This window comes from Anopheles arabiensis, chromosome 2 (assembly GCF_016920715.1).
Source record: "Anopheles arabiensis isolate DONGOLA chromosome 2, AaraD3, whole genome shotgun sequence".
Lineage (NCBI taxonomy): Eukaryota > Metazoa > Arthropoda > Insecta > Diptera > Culicidae > Anopheles > Anopheles arabiensis.
The window spans coordinates 20924665-20946992 of NC_053517.1; the positions used below are offsets into that span (position 1 = coordinate 20924665).

Sequence of the window (22328 nt, forward strand, 5' to 3'; positions counted from 1 at the left end):
AGATGATCGAATCGTGCTCACCAGCACATAGATAGCATTTTTTGGCACGGTTACAGTTAGCTGCACCGTGACCGAAGAGTTGACAGCGTTTGCACTGCATGGGACCTGGTTTGCTTAAGAAGTATTCCCAATTTACTCGGCAATGATTGACTGCTCTGATATTTTTTAGCAATTGAAGGCTTACAGTGCCTTTAGGGAAGTGCAGTATATATACGGCGTGTTCGTCGTACTTCTTGTTCTTTATTGGGAGTTTCTTTACCTCCACTGGGAAGATGTTTTCTTCTTTAAGAAGTTCTGTCACCTCGTTGGTTGGTAGATCAAATAGACCATGCAAAACTACTTTCGTTGTTTTGTCTTCCTCTAGTTGATATGAGTGGTAGCTTACATTCCTTTCTTTGAATGTGTTGATCACTTTTTTATAGTCTTTTACTTCATCGACTTGCACTATTGTTCCATGTCTGGTTGGTTTTGTGGTGTACCGTACTACACCGACGTTTACAATGGTCTTATGTATATACGCCACTGACGTACTGTTAACCGTTATTGGTGGAGGCTTTGTCGATTTAGAGTTTGGAGCACTCTGATTATTGATAGCAGCTTGTTTAGCACGAGGTTCGTTTTTGTCGAGTTGACCCAGTAACTCGAAGCTATTCTCATTGTTTGGCCTCTTCCGACTTTGTATTAGTGTGTCAACACTAAGCGTGGATGACGCTAGGGATTTTGTCCCTCGCAGCGACCTACTCTTTCCCATGACGGGTAGAGTGGTGTGAGTGAGTGATCGCTATAATATTCGGATACTATTTTGCAACGCAAGAGAAACACGTCCGTTCCCTTCCACCTCTGAGCTGCTACTGTGCGCTTGTTGTGCCCGGTTGACCATTGGGCAAAACAAGCAAAATAAAGAGCTACGGTACGATACAGGCCAGCGGCTCGATGGCGGAATGTTTTGCTGTAACGCGCTGAACCGGTGGGAAAGCGGGAAGTGAAAATTTGTTTGCGGTCAAGCGTAACAAAATAGAAAGCGCCATTCGCGATCAATAAGTGAGGACGAGGTTTGGCTTTTTTTAAGCGAAACAATATGTTGGCAGCACCGCAACATATTGATCAGCGGCGGAATGTTCGTGCTTTTTGTGTGAGGAATCAGTTGCAGCGTTCATTTCAATTTTGGCAATTGAAAATCTGAAAAAAAACCTTTCGTTATCTCTATCTAAGTAACATGAGAATAGTATATATAATTACATGTTAGAATTGCATCTAATGTACATTAAATGCATAACGCTACAGCCGTTACAAACTTTTTCTCGATCCGAATGATGTCGTTTCGAAGCTTACAGCACTATTTTTCTCACTGAAGGAAATTCAATAGCCACTGTGATTACGACAAAACCATTTTCGTCGTTCTATTTGTTACATTCTGGCTCGCGAACGTCCCCCACCGTGTGTGTTATGTTTGTGCAAAATTACAATACAACAATGTTGAGCTTGCTAACCTATCTAACCTCCGAGCCCATCTATTATCATCGACCACCACCACCAACAGGCGTACCATGGCCGTATAATAATATTAATTTGCCCTGCTTGTTTTCGTTTGCAATTCGAGCACCGTCCCCGACTTATTAGACGAGAATAAATCAGTGCTCTACAGGTGATGTACGATCCGGGGCCGTACCAAGAACTCACGGTATGTTTTGCATTACCGATACATGGTTACACCTGTGTGCCGAGCGAGATAGAGAAAGCGAATGATACAGTGAGAGCTAGAGAGAGAAAGATAGAGAGAGAGAAAGAGAGAGAGATGCACACTTTATAAATGGCAGCGTGAGCCAAAGGTCAGCCAAGCCGGTCGACACTTCAACCATCCGCATGCTCAGTAATCAGCGGCCATTCATCAAATCCCCGCAACGGGCAAACACGGCTCAAGCCACAGCCGGGCCAGCGGAAAGATACACATCCGATTGCAAAGCCCGAGGCGAACCGCTTCCTGTTGCCTTCCACGAACGCTCCCCCTTTCCGTCCGAGCGAACGGCCGATCCTGATGCGCCCCGATCCTGACCTATTGCTAACGACATTAATCGATTTGCTTTGACAGTTGGACATCGAGCGCACACAGAAGGCGATAACTGTCGTGGAATCGAATGGTCGGCCCAACCCGGGGCGGGAGTCTTTCCGACCCTGTGGCCGAGTTTATTTTGATTGCAAATTCAATCAATATCCCGCTGCGGGGGAGCAGGACGCGTGGTTGCCACAGGCCAGATCGACACACTTTCGGTGAAAAGGTGCAACAACCGAGCACGGACGGGATGAAGTGAAGATGGTAATGATGGGTTATAAGCAGCCATCGGCAGCAGAACAATTGTGCGACAAAACTGTGTGGCGAACTGTCATAGACACTATAACTTGCTGGGTTAGAATGGAGTTAGTTGAACTGCAATACGATGTCTTGTTGGGAGTGCTGAATTGGTCGAAAGTGAAAGTCCATTACTACATTATTATTTTGCAATAAATGTATCAACCTCAATAATTCCTGTCCAATCCAGTAGCTGCAAGAATGACAAGGATGGATCGCATCCGCACATCACATCAGTCCACCATCAAGTTGACGCATCGAAAAGGTCCATTCCAAACGTATCCACGATCAGTCCAATTTAATAATCCCTTTTTAATAAACCCACGTTCTTTGCCACTCTCCGGGCTCATCCTTGGCCAACCTTGCCGTTACCTTGACGTCAATGGCAATACCGTGCGCTCTGTTCATAATTCAAAAGGACACTGTCCCTCCTGCTGGCACTGCACCGTGCCAGCGCGAAATTGGAATGACCTTTTTTATCGATTCTGCCCGGTGCCGGTCAAAACGACGACGACGACGACCGTGCGCAACCCCTAGCTCGTGGTACAATTATTTATGACAATCAATCAACGACAGGCACAGCCAAACCGCACCGTCAATAACGCCGATGACGCCGATGAGCTACATGCGAACGTACGGGGGCTGGATTGACGGCTGAACATGTAGCTTTGAAATTTTATCGATTCGGTTTGGGGCAGCTCGAGCGGGAGTTTGGGCCGCGTGAGGACCCGGTTACAGCGACCAACTCCGAATGGACGCTTCCCCCATAGCACTCCCCTTTCCCGGATGAACGGTAGCTTGAGACGCAATTTGAATTGTGTCAAAAGCAGATTCCTTATTGGATGTGTTGTACACGCGGTGCAGTGTCTGGTCGGCGCTCCAGTGCCGATTCCAGTGCCGCCGTACCATTTCCATTGCGTGGTGCAGCACACATTTCTTCACATCCACAGGTGTAGCTCCCAACGGTGCCTTCCAAATGGGTCGGATACTAACAGGACGTGTGACGTCTCCTCAATCTGATTGCGTCGTATCGACCGACCGCTTACCACGGACACGACAGCTACCAGGACGTTCGGCAAGCTTTCCCATGCACACATTCCCGCAATGGATGGTGATGGAGAGAGCGAGAAACAGTAAAGAGAAATGGCAGCTGAAAAAATCCGAATGACCTCACATTACTCTGCTAGAGAGGCTGTCTTACGCGCACGGTGGTGCCACAGCAAGACTGCACGCTGAAGCCACTGGTAGGCAAACCGGAAAATGATAGCCAGCCGTTTGCAGTTTGCGAGGAAGTCAGGTCCGTTTTCCCCGCCGCTCGGCTGATGCTGACAAGCTTGGCGAAATGTGAAAGAACCGCAAAAATGACAGGCGTGCAAAACAACGGTGCGCAACGGTACGCAACCGTGCCATGGCCCATTCCATCGCCCAGTGGGAAAACAAAAGACGATGGACGGCAGCGTCCATCCGAGCGTGTACATTTGTTTCCGAGCCGGCAACTCATCCGACCGCCGTTCGTTTGATGCACGCCGGATGTCGAAGGGACAAGGACGTGGTAACGTGGGCACGTATCGATTTCTTCACATGCACAGACAATATGCCAGCATGAAAGGCTACGAGCAGGGATGAAATCAAAGGCCCGGACAACAATAAAGACTCGCCGGTTTTGGGTCATATGACAAACAAGCGAGCGTTATGCGGTGTGATGATTGATTGGAAGCCAAGGTGCAGATGACTCTGGGCATGATCTCGGAGCTAAAGTTGCGTTTCTAGCTTCAGTTCGACCACTTGTTCAGTGTCCTAAAGATAATACATTTCCCAAGCGCATTAAATCATGTTGAAAACTCTCAAACAACGCTTTAATTTGTGAAAACTCGAATCAAACATGTTTGGCTTTCCAGAAGGTACTAAAAGATGTATCGTTACTTCCATTTCAAAATATACACTATAAGGCAACGAAACGAACACAGCATTATGACACCGTTTAATGAGTCGTTAAAGTCTTTGGACTTCCCGAAAGCCCACCCAAAACCCATTCATCTTAACCCGGTTAACAGCGCGAACCAACTTCAACTCACATAACCGCTTCGATAAGCTACACCGTCCTCCACGGCTATTTGACAGCATTTACGTACCTCGCCCGATTTCATTACGCACTTTCCCAAAAGCACTTTCCCGCTATCAGTTCTGCTTCTGTTTGGTTTCTGTTCTACCACCAACAGCCCAAATGCCACCCACGAACGGTCGGTCGACCGGGTAGGCCGGATTTCCCATAAAAGCGGAGAGCAATAAAATAAAATTTGTCTCAACTGAATAAACATTTAGATTATCGCGCGAACTGCCGGACGAGTTAGTGGGTGATTGGTCCGCAGCGCTGCGTGACTTGCACTGGGAGAGCTCCTCCCAGTATGGCCACCACCCGGTACTGGCCAGCTATCACATAGACCGTGGGTGACCCACCGAAGAAACGCGAACCGACGAAATTACCTATTACAAAACAACGTCAGCTGCTAGAACACTCTCAACGAGCTGGCTACAATAATGAACCATCGCTGCAATTCTCCACTGCCCCTCAAGCTCGGTATGCCCGTTTAACAAACAACTCGAACATTGGTGTGTTCTAGTACCCGCTGGCAATAGCATTGCATCGACCAGTTGGGTCCAGTTTTCCCTTTTTTTGCCACTTTGGATCTTCCAGTTTTTGTTTCCCCGGTACGGACATTCATTTAACGACCCGATGGAACAAGCGCTAGCCGGCGCGGGTGGAAAAGAAAAAGGCCTCCTCCACATCCCCCCCACCCCCCACCCTCAACACAAGATGTCGACACTTTGGGTTTTCGGATCAATTTTGCATGTAATTTTATAGCGAAAGACTTCATTAATTTTAATTAGGTTCGTTTTTCGCGTCAAGGGATTTACGGTTTTTCGCGAGCGGCCCTGTCCGACGGGCCCTTTGCCGGTGCACGCGTGTGGCCGATATCGTTTGATGTTTTGGGACGCGGGTACGGACCAACCAACGTGATCTCAATGTCCGATGCGTAGTCGCCGTTGTTTTGCTGGCATTTGATCAACGTCCGATCGGGACGGAAATCCGAGCAGTGTGCCTGGGAGGGCTGTAACAATCAGGAAGGAGAATAATCGTCAGAGAGGACCCACGAACAATAATCGAAACAAGGCGACCGTTTTCTCCGTGCCGAGCACCGTTTGCCGTAGGGCGAATGGTTTTGGGTGCGTGCTATCAGTTTTATTGCTAACAAGAACTCATAAAAACTTACACTTTATTGCCGTCCTTCGATAACGCTTCGAAGAACTGGAGTGGGATGAATGGGTAGGCCGCGTAGGCCGATCCGGTTAATGGTGTTCGTGCAGTGTGCTGTAGCTGAGATTTTTGGGGGCTAGGCTATACTAAACAACGGAACTCATCACATGTATCATCGGTCACCTGCAATAGATCACGTTTCCAGTGACCCAAACGCACTAAAGTACGCTAATCAAATTTCCGTTTACTCACGCTTTCACCCCTTTTCCCCACGCTCTTGCAGGTACGTACGTGCTGGCCTGGAAGCGAGGCATCGCGATCCTGACCGCCGGCTCGGTCAAAGTCACTCCCGATCCGCGCGTGCGGCTGGTGAACGGCTACTCGCTGCAGATACGCGACGCGGTGCCGCAGGATGCAGGCGACTACATCTGCCAGATAGCGATGCTGGATCCACGGGAAATTACGCACAGTGTGGAAATTCTCGGTAAGTAACAGCAAGACTATTTCGCATCGATGAATGCCGCTCGGGGCGAAACTTTCAGCTTTGGAGCTTAGACTATAAGCCTTTCTCTCAAGTGCGGCCAATGAAGCGGCGGTTCACGTTAATCAAGTATTTTACAGGGAAGTCTGACGGGTGGTTTTGTTTGGTGGTACCACTCAACAAGGAGAAGATGGGTTTGTCAATCGATTAGGATTTGTAATGTGATTGCAACCACTTTGCCATTAATTTTGTTCCACTAACGACAGCACTGTCAACTGGAATTCTTGGTATTTTCACCACATTGGTATGCTAAGCATTCATGCGAATTTTAATTAACTGTTTTGCTGTTGGAAATCAAATGATTGATTTATTTGGGACACAAATTACACCAAAAATCACAAAATGTATTATATTGCATAGCTTCAGGCGCTTAGTAAGCCCATTGGCGGATAAACCGTACTTGCAGCAGTAATTGTTTTTCTTTGCGATGCTATGCTTCAAACTGTGACTTTTTATCATAGTCACCCCCTTCCACCATGTTAACAAAATGTTTCCACTTTCACGGACACGTTCCGCACGATATCAAATCTACCGCCCATTCCTATCGGCGATTATCAACCTGCTACAACAGCTTTTGCCGCTCTTTGCCGCCACACACACACACACAGCGTAACAGTTGGATGAAAAAGTTGCTGCTCTTTTGTGAGTTGTTTGAACAAATCGCAGATAAGCTCTTCCGATCATCTTTACAACACATCATCTCTCGCACACCCATCCATTCCGCTTAACTTCTCCACGTCCTTCTACCACACGATACGCCCATTATTATCATTGCCTGCGTGTCAGTGGCACTTGTTCGCTTTGGCCCAACAAACTTTCTTCCTATCGAAGCCCAAACATGGCACAGCCCTCGTGATGAATCATCGATCGTTTTCGTGCCCGAAGGGCAAAACTGTTTCCCATTTTCCAATCCAGCACCAAGCAGATCCTTCGCGCTCGCGTTCGATCCACCAATCGTGCCCCAACACCGTTACTGTAGCATTTTGAAGCATCCCCATACGACCGCTAAACACACCGCCGTGTACCCATTGCGGTGGATCGGGAGGAGGGAGGATGGTACAAAATCTTTTCGCAAAGAAACTCGCTGTCTCGCATGCTGATTTATGGCGGGTTTTTCCTGTTCGCCGGCGTCACCGATTTTCTCCCTCGTGTGCACATCCTTATCTTTGCCACCAGCGGTTGCTGTTCCCGCGTGCTGCCGAAGCGGGGAAGGAACAAATTTTGGGTCCTTTATCGACCCGGGTATGCTTTTCTCCGAGAGTTGGTAATCGGAAAAGGAATGCGAAGCGAAGAGAAAGACACACAAAACGACGGCGGCAGCGGTATGGCCATGAAAAGCAAAAGGAAAAAAAGGAAGAAAACTGTCAAGATCAGAAAAATCCGGAGACAACCTTTCAACTTTCACCGCACGTACCGGCACAATCGTAGGTTATTAAATCTTTTTGAGTGATTTCATTTGGCAAAGTGAACGCTTAGAAGGTGTCACGTGGTGGAACAACTTTAGCTCCAGGGTAAAGGGGGTTATCTCCAGTGAACGGGGGGTAGGGGGGAGGGAGGAAGAGGAGTAGATCGAAGGGTAGAATGTGGGATGTAACAATGAAAAAAACTTTCCCCCTTCCGCACACTCCGGGCCAGACAGGGGCCCCGAGCGGAACCATCCTGTGTCAGGATTTATTGGTCGAGTTCCGTTTGGGTTGATTCCGCGCCTAAAGCAGCGAGGGTGCTATGGTGGGCATCGGCACAGGGGGATTTACAATTTCCTGGAAACAGTTGGTGGGATTGGAAACTTCAAGGATGTTGCGGGAAAAGCATCCGCCTTAGGGTTGAAGGATGTTCTCTGCATTTGAGTTGCTCTATTTGAAACGCTGCTTTTATCAAAGCATACTTTCAGGCGTAATTCAAAATCCGATTAGTTCAATCCACAGACAGTTTGAATTGCACCGATCATAGAATTTTGATCGAGTCGCTTTGTCAATTAATGGACTAGAGAAGGTAAATTAATTTTAACTTTCTTCTTCTTCTTTTTTTGCTCAACAACGGTCAAGACCTGCCTGTAGCACTTGTGGGCATGGCTTTCAGTGACTTATGGGTTACCCCCCATAGCAGGATAGTCAGTTCTACGAATGCCAGCATGGTTAATTTGGGGGTTGAACCCATGACGGGCATGTTGTTAAGTCGTACGAGTTGACGACTGTACTACGAGACCGGCTCGTAGTAACCTTAACCTTCACGATGCCATAATTGCACAACTGCTCGTTACTGTCGTACGCTAACGAACGATATGAAAATCTCAATTACTTCCATGCAATTCCTCCTCAGTGCAAACCGTTGCATCCATTATCGACTGTGGGCAAATCATTCTAGTACCATTCATCATTTGCATCGTTATTTTTCTATCAATTAGCGAACGACTGGCTTCATTGGTGAAATTACGTTCATACATTGCACGGCAACAAAAATGAACACACACACACCCATACCAAAAAAAGCTCAACTATACTGGGTAACCGTTTTGGGATTTGTTTTTACCGCCTCAAATCAAACAGGCAACAGCTTGTATGATGCTGATGTTAAGAGGCAAATTTCTAGAGAATTGATTTTTAGCAGTATTCAATAAAAAAGAAAAAAAAATGTAATCCATTTCAATACGAAATCACCGATCGACCCCACCCCGTGCGGCAACGTAGCGCTAGCAAAACGTGTACGGATCAACTGCTAGCAACCGACACAGGCGTACCTTTCATAACGAAGTCAAATCTCGCAGCAATTGGAGTTTTGCTAAAGAGTCAAATCAATGCACCCGTTCAAAGCGTTCCGCATTGCCGTTTCTATGAAAACGCTGCATCATTAGTCAGCCATTCGTCCAAAGTCAGCTCAACAGCGGGCAGCTTCGATCCGAGTACCGAGTGCTGCAATACAACCACCCTTGCTGTATACCCGTGACAGGTCGTGGGTATCACAACTCCTAGAATGAGCCAAATTTGGCCGGTAGAGCAGTTTCGATTGAAATCGAGCGCTGATGCTGATGATGCTTCTGCCACACGACGATCGGAAAACGGATCGCTTTTATAGCTGCTGCGTGCATGTTTGACCAGCGTGAGCGTTGTGTATGTCCTGGAAAATGATGCCCAAACGGTTATGCCTGGTTGGCATTAATTAACCCGCTAATACGGTTCAATTAAGCAAAGCTCTGGCCCGTCACTGCACCTGCTTCAAAATGTATTGACGAGGGCTTAAATTTGAGTACGTCACAGAGTCAAAGTCATGGATTAAATCTTTCCAGTGAACTTTGATACGCTTTAAGAAACCGGGATCATTGCTTTAATGTTTTTTGCCACCCACCAAGCATCCATTTATTTCCCAATCGTAACAAATTGGCAAAACCAAACCCCCGTCGGTCAACAGTAAGACGACAAAACCGCCCGGAAGTAGGGCGGGAAATGAGACGAAATTTCGCTTCCCGCCTGCGCCTTGCCCGACCGACGTGGGTTGAGGTGTTTCCTCCCCTCCTTTGACAGTCCGTTGTCACATCGTTTTTTTTTTCTTTTCGTATCAGAGTTTGTTTTCTTTTTTGGGAAATAATTTTGTTTTTCTCCGTTCACCTTCCCTGCGACACACTAACTTGGCGACGTACTTGACGCATGTATGTGTGCACGTTCGCTTTGCTCACACTGCTGACCGCATTTTCGCACCCAGCACCTAACCGCCCGTCTCCATTACCGTCGCAAGAAGCCGTTTTCCGCAATGCGCTACCATTCGGACTCTCCTCGCAGCCCGCACCCAAGAGGTGAAAGTGGTCGATTGGGCCACGGAGAGAACGGAAGTCAGCAGGAAAATGAACTTCCACACGAGAGTAGATTTCCGCCGGCTCAGGAAGCGACGGAGAGGACACTCGCTGACACACACACACACACACACGTACGGACGTATTGTGGGACGTGTGGGACGGAAAAGTTTGACTACTCAGTTCCGTGCTCCCTCCCTCTGCTTGCTGCTGTCCGGGCCAGGCGAGTGGATGAGCGGTTTAAGGACTTTTTCGGTGGTGCAAAAGGGCCAATACACATACGGGTCGCCTATATCATCCCAGCAGAAGCGCACTCATATCGGCGCACCCACAGGCGCGGGGGGTTTATTTTATTTTCAGTTCTTTTATGCTTCGGAAAAGCACACACGGTGTGGCAATTGGTGGAGAAGGTAGAGGAAGCCACAGTGCGTCTCAGTTGCGGCGGGGAATTCTTCACGGGGAAGATTGGTTGGTTGGCGGTGGCAGTGAGTGGCTCTCCCCTCGGCGATCCCACGAGCCAACCGGAATGACTTATGCCGCACTGCCGCCCGTAGCACGGTGGAAAGCGTGGCAGTAGTGTTGTTGAGAACGGAAAAGCGGACGACATTTTGCGATTTCAGCTGAGCGGTGCCGTGCCAAAACAAGCCCGGGAATGCCTTCGCAACGGAATTTGCCCCACCCGCACCGGTTCCGGAGGGGGAGGCAGCGAGGTGGGATGGAAACTTTCTGCGCTGTAACGGTGGCGATGCTTTATGTGCTTTTTGCTCAGCATGAGCCGAAACTCCCTTGGCTGAGGCTTTTTGCCCAGCACCAACGTGACAACAGTTCCTTTGGGATTTGCGGAACGCGTTTTAGTTGTGTGTTTGAGTGTGTTAGTTTCTCCATCCTGTGGGAGAGCCGGTACTGGGGTGGTAGGAAATGTGTGTTCCCGTACATATTCTGTTGCTGCTTGCAGTTTTTTTTTCACGCGTGCCGAAACTATGCTCGATGGGGTTGATGCCGGAAATAATAAACTTTTCAGAACACAAGTGTCGTACGCTGTACGTGTGTGTGTCTGTGTGTATGTGTGTGTTAGCACGATTACGATTCAGAATGCTGAGATGGCCGTGAAATGTGGCTGTACGAGAGAGCAGTTGGAGGGAGGAAATGTGGGCAGGAAAAGTAGAGAGGATGGTCCCAGATCGCTGCGGGATAGTTGGAAATGGATAAAAGTGGAATTTATTTCCGCCCCAGAACAATCCAACTACGTGACGTGTCACATGCGTCTCTGCTGGGCGGAGGGAAAAAGGGAGTTGAGCAATAAAGATGCGAAACCTCCCTCACAGTTTTGTGCGGAAATTCGCAGTACAGTTCATTGAGGCGAATAATTGTGCCATCAGGGATCGAGCCACCTCTCCCAGCCCCATCCAGCAGTAGCGCCGTGGGGTTAAGTAAAATCTGATAAAAGTAATTAGCTGCAACTTTCTTTGGTCGGCTTACTGTCATTTTGGAGATTGTGTTTAAATGACAGCGGGAACGAAGGCTTTCAGTCGGTGTGTGTGGGTGTGTATCACGATGCAAAGTAGCAGTTGATGGAGGGAAATGAAATAGAGTTATTACCAAAGTTATGGCGAAACAAAAATTGGTTTAGCGTGAGCAAGACTGGGGAAGGTTGAAACTCTTCAAATAAGACAAGAATTATTACCTCCTGTCAAGGTACTTTGAGGATCAATTATTAACAAACATTATAGTGGTGTAAAATTTTGTCATATTTTGACAAATCGTTTCATTTTGTTCAAATTGTAATTTTAAACAAAATTGATATTTAAACAGCGAAGCAGAATCTTGCCACCTCAGTTTGGGTCTTCTCTGTCCTGTCTGACTATTTCAGTATCGATGTAGCTCAAATCCAGTGTGTCGCAGGATCGATAACACCTCCAAGAACAAATGTTCACCCTTCAAACCAATGTCTAACGCATTTCCATTCCATCCCAAAACAGGGGCACATCTGCACTAAAACAATAAATTGCTTCGACATCTAATCCACACTCGCAATCGATTTTCACCGAGGCCACAGAATAAACTAAATACACCAGCTGGAAAGCAGAAAAAAAACTCTCACATACACTCAGCTATCGCACACACAATCACATTGCTCAATTCGTGTCAAATCAACTGATCCCCGGTAGCGCGCGACGAATGGTACGAAAAATTGTATCTGCACCGGAAATCGGCCGACCACTCTCCTGTGGAACGGCGGGTGCTTGAGGGGGAAGCAGAAAATTGCATCTCCGTTCATACGCTTCCAACCAGTCACGCTCGATTGCCGAGACCGTGACAGTTGCAGCGCTTTCCACCGATGTTCCGCTATTCATATTTCTCCCCCACTCTGCCAGCACGCCCGCCTCGCGCCTGAGCGAATCGTGCAAAACAAATGTCCTCGGAAAAGTCGGAAATAAACGACCAGCGTTTTTTTTTTGTCGAGCTTTTTTTTGCTGCCCTTCTTCTCTAAAAGATAGCCGGGTGGCAGCGGTCCTACCGCGCTAGTCCAATCTGTATGCTTTTCCCCAATGGCGGGAGCAAATAATGGTCACTCACCAGGCGGAAAGGAGCATTGTACAAAAAAAAAAACACACACACACACACAACGCAACAAGCAACACAAAACACGGATCACACACATACGAACAGCGGGGTGGAAACAATGGGAAAATTTAGACTCATTGCGAACAAACCCCTCCGCATGCATTCGGGCCCCGGGGCACTCCGGAAGCCCTTGCGCCTCGGTTCCGTTCTTCACACATTTCAAGAGCGAGAAAAGGAACAAAAAAAGCACCCAAATGCAGTGCAATTGTCACTGCCAGCTTCAACTTCAGCTCGTTTGCATTTATCAGCGCCCCACTAACTACCAGGGCAAGCAAGCAAGGAGAGTCAGATGGTCAGCTGCCCCATACGAATGTCCGACGCCGCAAGAGGCTCCAAATCAAGCGACACGGGAACACGGGATACCATCCCAAGCACACAGACACACACAAAAACGAACGAATTAAAAGTTCAAATCCATTCCCTGATCGTGCAAGCTCCCGTCCCGGATTTTATGCAGCCAACCGGTGCACGGTTAGGACCTGCACCGAAAATTCGAAACGTGCCGCCAGCCGGAAAGTCAATCGCTCGAAATGGTCGGAAAACCGGGAGCAGCGCTGTCACTTCGCTCACTCAGCGCACAGGGAAGGGGATAAAACTCGCGCTCAACAATAGAAACAGGACTTAACAAAACAAGCAAAAGGGAAATGAGAGGAAGATAGAGCAGAAAACGAAACCAACAATAAAAAAAATGGGGACATCCTCCCGCTCCGGGAATGTTCGGGGCGCAGCCGGTTCCCCGTTGGGAGGTTCACATGTGACACATCGTGCCATCGTTGTTCACGCTCCGATTGTTCACTTCCGTGGCGCGCTCAGTGCGGCACAAAAATATGCGCCCGCACCATTCTTACGGCTGCCACATAAACCTTGCAGCAATTTCAGCTGTCTTTTTTTCTCTTCTCTATTTGAATTTGTGCCACCAAGTGAAACCAGTGGAAGAGCATAAAAATTTACATTTTGATAAACTAATTGGAGATATAACTGGCCGCTTTCATGCGAATGCAAATGTTTGCGTTTAAAAAAAAGATAGCAGCAGTACCGTCTGTCACACAGAACAGGCTAGGGCGAAAGCTATAGCAAATGAAACAAAGCGCAGAGTTTGAAAAGCATTAGCAATGCAATAGTGGACACCGAGGGCAAATATTTGCCACCCCGATAGGGTGGATCAGTTTCCCGCCTTCCCCTAACGATAATGGAGATTAAATTTGCTCACACACATTCATTGCCGCCTGCACGGCGGAGGAAGGTAGGGAAACATATGTTTTCGCTCGGGGCCGTTTGTTTCCGTGGCCATGATTTTTATTGCGATCAACGGAACTTTGGGCACGGGCACTTTACAACACACATGTAAAAGGGGCGCAAGGTGAATCAATTTTATCGTCAATCGTACACCACCACCATCCCGAGAAACCGAGTTGTTCGTTCTGGAGGAGAGTTGTAAAAGATTCATGTGCTGGGCCATATTTTTCTCCCCCGTATCCGGACGGGGCAACTGGTTCCGGTCCGGTCGGTGCGGCTAAAACAATCTCTCCAGCAAGCTCACCCACTCCACCAGAGCACTGCATAGGGTGCGCCTAGAGCACGCGGTGAGTTTTATTGGCTCACATTAGGGACACCCAATCAGCCAATAAAGCCACCACCGGTCGCTAAACTGCACTGCCATCTCCCCCAGGTTTATGGATGCCATTCTAATCAATAATAAACAAGGTACTAGGCGTTCCTGTTAGGCGAGGGAACGGGCAAGAAAAAGGACTCTTAATTTTCCAATAAAATACCACTCACCCAAGCAGCAACAGTCAGCTGGGAACGGTACAGTGCGGCAAAGGAGGCTACAGGCAAGCAATACGGGAAGGGACAGCAAAGCAAGTAATGAAACGTATCGAAGCATATGAAGAAAAATCTCATCCCTAACCGGTTGAGAGGGGGGGGGGGGGGGTTTCTTGATAGCAACGGTTAGGAGAAAGCAATCTCAACCGCCCTACCGACGGGTGAGCCAGTCCGTTTGTGTGGGCAATGTTTATGTTCTGCATGCTTTGCCGTACCAATCTCCTGCACGGTACACAGTGTCCCTCTCGATGCTGGGGAGCAGGGACCGTGCAGGCACCGTGGACACATAAATACACCCACCCTTACCTGGCTCGGTGCTGGCTTTGGCTGGCAGCGCGGGGGGCCCGTGATAGGAGTGCCGGATAGCCCGGCAACCGGTGCAAAGAAAATCATGATCAGCCCCCGAGGCTCTGGGGGAACGAGATTTATGTGACTGCAAAACTAATCCCAAACTCCTCGCTGCCAATAAATCACCATACCGGGGAAGCTAATAAATAAAACATTTCCAAAAACGGAACGATTCATCCCGCGCTGGCTTCGTGCAAACGGTTGCTGGACGCTAACGATCCGTCCAAAATTTCACGAACCGGTACTTCAGGTCCAATCAAGCGAGTGTGTGAGAGAGAAAGCGAGAGGTGCAAACGCTTCGGAGAATTCCGTCAATTCATCGTAAAGTTGGAATTTTTCGGCCCTTCTTTATCGGTTTCGGCCCAGCGGCCGGTTTGCGGGTGGACGTTCGCACCTTTACCACCGCTTTACTGACCCATGAAAATGGGGGAATCGGGGGTGGAAGCTCAGCGCTCCTGTTCTTTGATTATCTCGTTATCAGTTGCGGTTGGAGAAGCGCTCGTTATTTGTTCTGCATATTCAACCGCGCGGGTCGAACACAGTAAAAGGAAAGCGCCCGCAAACCCAACCAATAAAAGCTACTTCGTAACGCTGTAACGCTTTAATCCCGCACGGGTTCCGTACGTGCCGTTCGAATCCCGCACCCGATTTTGGATCATTATTATCGGATCGGCAGTGGCATGAAATATTTGTAGCATTGCAGTCACAGCTCCTGCCCGTGTGTGTGTATTTTTTTTTCTCAACCAGGGACGGACATTTCGGGCCCGGGCGGGATGTAACAAGGGGGAGAAAGCCGTATAAATTATCTACAATCGTGCGGTCGCTGTCTAACGCAGACCGCCCAGCCACCTCCTAGCAGCTGAACCGAAGAGAGAGAGGAAATGCAGGGAGCAATGAGGTGGCACTAAAGTCATGTAATGGATATAAATTTCCCACCACCACATGGCCACACAGTTCCGCGCACCCGCTCGGATCGGTTTGCGTTAGCGTTTGGGGAGTCAATGAAAAATCAACAAAATATGTTTTGCGGCTTGTGGGACGAACAAGTGATACAGTGTGGTTGACCCTCGGGGTAATATTACAGCCAGACTAGGTAGATGGAATGCCTGCACGGTGGTAAGCTGTGTGTTTGCTTTGGAGTTACTGTACTTTTAGTTGCATTAAAACGTCATTATCTATTTATGATTATCAGCAACAAAGGCACCTGGAGAGTGATGGAACGTATGATTGTTATTGAATATTTTACGCTCCACAGCAGGGAGACACAGCTCGTGCAAACGGGAGGCAAGATGAGTAAACCAACAAAGATTATATCTCGGTTTTTATTGAACTCAATCAATTTACTAATGGAAATGCAGAGTATAAACCTTACACCATTGTTCAGCAAGCATTTTACGTGGTATTGACTTTGTATAGGAGTGTCCGGCCATTGATTATGGACCAACCACCATATCCAGACCATCTTGATTTAATGCAATCCTCATGAAGATTCAGTTGAATTCTTAGGCTAATCTACTGTAAATCTTAGTACTTTTTAAAGAATATCAGTGGCTTACGTCAAACATTTCACTCGAACACTTTCTCCTATGAAGCTATCTTTAAGATTAGATACGGATCATTGTTTAAAGGATTTGGCACGAAAATGTCTAAGTAAGCAGATTCTTCCTAAGCTTCACGTTGATTCAAAATGGTACATTGAAGAGGCGGAACACAATGACAGCCCCTTAATTGCGGATGTAATTTCGATAATTATTGAAATTGTTTAAAATACGATAGATTTACATCAAAATTGTAACTCACAACGTGTCATCAAGTTAGTAAGATGCCACCAACAACAAAATTCCTTGCACCACAAAATTGCAAAAAATAACCCCATATTTGGTTTGATTAGGATGGATAACATATTCCGAAAAATAATAATGCATGGAAGCATCTTTGTACAAAAAGAAAGCTCATACCATGCTGCAGTTATGTATTCCTAGCTACACAACAAAACACATGGAAGGATACATTCTCCAACATTGGAATCTCGCCATCGTTTGCGATGAAATACCGGTATCATGCATTTCTGTGGTTTTTCAGCAACAGCTCCATTAACGCAAGAAAACCTCAAACCCTGCTCGTTTGGAAAATGATCCATAAAGTTTCCCCCTTCCCTCTCGAATGCCAAAACCGAACTCTGACACAGTCTGTCACGCCAGTACGCTGCTCTTTTGCACCTTTTATCACCAACAGTCCCGCATTTTGGCACGGTTTCTTCATTAAATGTACCGATAAAAACACGACCATGTCGACCTGCTAGGTGTTACATTAATATCAAGAACGGCGGTAGCACCGGAAACAAAAGAAAGCAACACATTCACTACACACGCACACATACACATTGCAATACATAAAGCAGCGAGCAATGGAGGCACCATCATCGTCATAATGTTACCTCACTTGGAAGCTGGTTGCAGGACAAATAAAATCAACGATCCTGTTTATTCTTTACCAACATCGTAACGCTGCTTGGCGCCGCTCTTGGAAATAAACACGAGCGCACACACAGACAACCCAATTCGCGTTTGTAAATGTTGCTCGTTACATTTTATTTTAAAACTGTGCCAGGCTCGTGAAATGTTCGCTCGGTAAAGCTGAAAACAAATTATGTCTCTGGCACACGCTTCACCGCCAAAGATGCCAGCCCAACGATGGCGTAGAAAGAAACCGATCGGGGCTGGCAAGGGAGCAACACACTGTTCAGGTCTGCAAACCCTTCCTTCGGTGCGCCAAACATTACAACCAACAGTGCGAATGAATTACGAAACAAAAGGTTATTAATAGAACAAATTGCACTGACACTGGAGCGCTACATTTGGCAGCGGGCAAACAGGAAACAGTTGGCCAACGGGGAAAACCCCTCGCACGTTTCAGAATAGTTGGCCGAACCGGCGATTGCCACTGGCCAAAGGCCGCGAACCAAAGTCACAAAACGAACTACTACAAACGGCCAATGCGGCGCACGAACGCCAAACCCAACCCGACACCACGCAGCTGGAAAATGTTCGACAAAGCCTTTGAAAGCTTTCCCCGCACGATGTTGGCTGGTGTTGGTGTGTTGTTTTTCAGCCTTTCAGCATTTACCACCCAGCCACCATCGCCGGCAGATAGACCACGCCGGGCAGCCGGGGCAAAACCCAAACACTCTTTAATTTGAAATTAATTACTTGAAAACTCAACTCGAGCGGCATGGCGAACCGGCAGGAAATGAAAAGTCGTCCGGTCGATGGGAAGGAAATTACGCGCTTTTTGACTTTCGCCGGTCGGTTCCGACCGATGGATGGCCGACTTTTCCGAATGGTGTAAATGTTTTCCACCCAGTCCCCCCTGCCTCACCCCCAGCCAGCCAGCCTGCCTGGCGGGATCGATGGCCCCGCATGGGTAGTAGAGGCTCGAACAAGGGGCAGGAAGCAAATTTATTCAACTCTTAATTTAATTACACTTTAATTGATTTCCACTTTCGTGGCTACCGGGTGTGGTGCATGAGGGCGCCCGGGTGAAAGAGTAAGCGTTCCGGATGTCTAGGCACCCGGAACCATCGAACGGTAACGGGGAAGGATTGCGTTTTTGATCAAAAGATTAAAAACGTTTGCCATGAAAACTTTCAGCCTGGCCAGTGGAACGGCATTGGAGGGATGCGTCTGTTAAAGCGTTACAGAGTTTATTCAGATATCATTCTTGTTACTATTACAATGGACATTTGAATGTTTCCTTACCTTGTTTTGTTGTATTCTATCTTTGTGTATTTCAGTTCCACCGAAAATTACGCACGTCACATCCGGGGGACATCTGCAGGTCCGGAAGGGTTCCCCGGTACGGCTCGAGTGCTCCGCCACCGGCAACCCGATGCCCAACATCACCTGGACCCGGAAAAACAATCTGTTGCCGAACGGTAAGGCTTCTAATGGTTTATGTTTTTTTCTGAACCCTTTTGACCTTTCCAGAGACGGCGAGGAAATCTTATCGTTGCGTGTGCTTTTCTCTCTTTTATTTGCCGATCTGGCCCATAAATCTGACACCACCGTAGGCGAGGAACAGTTCACCAATCCCGTGTACGTCATCGAAAACATGGACCGGCACAAGGGCGGAACGTACATCTGCACCGCAAACAATGGCGTCGGGCAGGTGGCAACCAGCCAAATTATTCTGCATGTACTGTGTAAGTAATGTCTAAAAAGTTGTCCCATGTCAAACCTCCAAAGCGTTGTTTTAATGGGAAAAAATTTCAAATTACTGTTGTCAAATATTAGTGGTCAATTATTCAAACATTTCACTGATTTCTCATGCACTAAGCATCAGATAAAACTGTAGTTTAGTGAACTGCACTCCATCTGATCCCAGCAAATCTGCACTGCAATCTAGCCGTGTCAATTACCGCCCACAAACTTCGTCAACTATTTTCATGGCAACCAACATACCCGTGGTACAACAAAAACACCCCTATTCCACCTATTTTTGGAAACTAAAATAACTCGCCAAATACCCAGAACTAACCTTATGTTCCGGTAGTTCCGCGAAACAATCTCATCATCGCCCTTGAACGCCGGACAGTGGACGTTCGCTGGACGGCCGGCGACGTTGCAAGGATATTGGTTGTGTGCTGAAAATGAATGTCCTGCTCTTTTCTTGTAATAGTCTACGTGCAATCTCCTTGATAGAGCACGTGGCAACTTGTAATACCATCATCGCGCTTCCAACGAGAGCAATCTACGATGGGACTGTTTTTTCGTGCTCTGACCTGACGTGTTCCGGGGAAAACTTCATTTTGTCCTTTGTTTGTCAGTGCTTTTAGAACCGCCGATCGCTACTGTTGCTACTCATTTCTGTGAAAGCTTTTGTAACTTTTTCGCTCACTTTGATGAAAGGAAGGTTTTTCGGTGTGGAAAAGTCGAGAAAAGATTTGCTATTAAACGAACGGACCATGTCTCCACGAAAAAGCAAACATTGTAAACATGTTGCGTTATTGCGTTGCGTTTTGGCAGCTCCCTAGCACCGTGCGATGTAGCCCGCTTGATACCAAATAGAGTCATGACGATACATTTCCCATCCATTATCGCACACGAAACAAACAAGACGCTGTTTAAAGTGATTGCCGTTGCAACGCCAACCGGGAGTGTGCCAAGCACCCATTAAGCTTCTAACGCGTCCAGCTATGCGTGATGTGCCGGTTCGTGCGCTTGTTACTCCGTCCGGTGCAATGCAAAAACCACTCGCTCGTTAAAATCATACCTTCGGTCGGGTCCGGAAGAGTGCCGCGTCCCAGGGCACTTGACAAACGGCCTCGAACGGCGTCCGCGTGCCCAATAGCGTGACGTTGCGTGTTGCGTGCGCAAAAAAAAAATGTCAGAATTTAAATGTTTAGCTAGCAGTTGTTTTTTCGTTGTGTTTTGTTCACCTTCTTCGCAAAAGCGTGAGTGAGTACTGTGACGGCGACTGTCAGAGCTATCGGACTGTACCAGTGCGGGCACACTGTCGGAAAGTTTTGAAGACACACGGCCACAAGTACAAATCAGCCCCCGGCGTGCCTAACAAGGTGCTCCCCCGGGGGGATCCGTGCAGCGCCCGCAAGCATCATTGACTGCAGGTATGGCGTTCCGTATTAATCTGCATATGCAAATGCTACCGGCCTGGGCAGCAATTTTCGTCCTGCCCCGGGTTGAAGATGACCCGAACCCAAAACCCCTTGCACCTTGCCGAAGGAATCCCGGGTTCGGAACAAAACCGTGCATTTATCACATAATCAGACCGTACCACGCACACACACACACACACACACACACACAGCGAGGGAACTAGCTACGTTGATAAAACCCTTTCATTATTTTTGCTCCCCAGTGACCGGAGTGGCACCGGGGGTCAGTTCGTGTGCGGAAGGTGCGGAAAGGCATTCGTGATAAATGAGATTCCATTCCCAAGGGTGTACTGTTCGCAATCCTGCACCCGGAATGGGCTCTGGTCACACGAACCCGCACGGAGACATTCCCTGGCGCCGGGGGCCGACGGGTTGGGAGTGGTACAACGCCAAAGTATAGGTCGAAATTTTTCCCCTTACCTCGCGCACACAAAGAAGCACACACACACACACACACGAACAGGCCGATTCGATCTTCAACCCGTTCCCGTCGGTGAACGTGACGCCGGGAAAACCAAACACATACATACAAAAAAAACTACTTCTCACGCAGGTCGTTCGCGTCGTACACCACCACCGGTCGGATGGGCGTGAGGGCATGAGCATAGTCCTCCACAGGGTGGTGGACAACTAGAAAAGGATCGTCAACACACACACAGGTTGAACAGTGGTAAAAAAAAACGTTGCAGCGTCGAAGATAAATAAGGTGAAAATAAATTGGAATTTCCACTGACCGGATGTGGGGCAATAGGGGGTTGGAAAATGCTCGCGGCATTGTGCTGCATAAGTGAGCCCCTAACTGCAAAGCCCTGGGGGTTGGGGGAGGTGGTGAAGCCACATGATGACAGATTATGGCGGCACGTACCGAGTTCAAACGAGTGTTCCAGCGAGTGTGGGGGGAGCGATAATCATCCGACAGTTTGACCCTTCATCGTCTTCGTTCGTGCGGTTCGATTGGACCCGTGTCCCTTTTTTAAAGCTCGCCTAAGCTGCGGGAACAAACCCAAAGCAACACAACAGCAAGTTCACATTCAGTTGCACATAAAAAAAACCGAAGAGCAGTTTTCAGTGGCACGTTGCATTACTGGAGGCTTTTATTTTACGCCTCGCCAGACACGTTTAATGAATGGCTTTTGGCCGGCTTTGGCGTGTGTAAGCGACACTGTGTGTTCCCTGCACATCTGCACACAGCTGCACAGCATTTATTCCAATCACGCTCGTCTCTCAAGTGGACGGTCTCACCACTACACCGCTGTTGAATGTCCGAATAGCTGACGAGCTGGGGGAAAAGCCGGTTGAAATGCGACTTTCATGATGAAACAACAAATAATTGTAATTTTTATGGGCTTTCCGTGCGGGCGAGTCGTTTATTTCGACCCCCTCAAACCCCCAAACCGGTATGGCTCCTGTCAGTGGTTGGCTGTTTTTTTTTGCACACCATTCTTCTGGCCACGGTGCTACTTTTGTGTGAAATCGAGCCTGTGTGAAAATAGGCTTTACGTTCGCAACCCGGAGCGCTCGGCGAGGTGCTTCGCCATTTAACTACGTCAAGGTGAAAAGACAGCAATTTCCCGACATTCCCCTGGGGATGTCGCCGTACACCACACGGAAGAGCGACTGAAGCAGAGGAAAGTATTTCATGGTGACCTTGTTCGTGACAGAGGAACTTTTTTTTTTTTGCTGCGTTTCTGTCTTACATTTTTGTTGTTTTTTTTTCTTCCTGCCCGTCAGGCTCAATCATTCCCACAGTCTGCTCCGTCTGCAGCACCCAAGGGAACCAGGTGTAGATTTGAATTATAGCACAAGCGTAAAATTAAGCGCTGAAATCCGAGTGACAGCTGCTACCTTTTTCCGCCTTTCTATTGCTCCTTTGCCCCACAATGTTTCGCCATCCTCGTTCCATTCATTTGAAGGAAAGGAGAAGGTTGT

The 22328-nt window shown here is 47.9% G+C and overlaps 1 protein-coding gene across 9 annotated transcripts in view; it reads left to right on the top strand.

The window, feature by feature from the left end:
• Positions 1-22328, top strand: part of LOC120897993 (hemicentin-1-like) — a 99599-nt gene that overhangs the window by 64065 nt on the left and 13206 nt on the right. For all 9 annotated transcript variants that reach the window (XM_040303263.1, XM_040303335.1, XM_040303271.1 and 6 more), the window contains 3 exons: positions 5887-6087; positions 18519-18659; positions 18795-18926. In XM_040303263.1, the coding sequence (XP_040159197.1) occupies positions 5887-6087; positions 18519-18659; positions 18795-18926 (474 nt within the window). The remainder of the gene's footprint in view (positions 1-5886; positions 6088-18518; positions 18660-18794; positions 18927-22328) is intronic.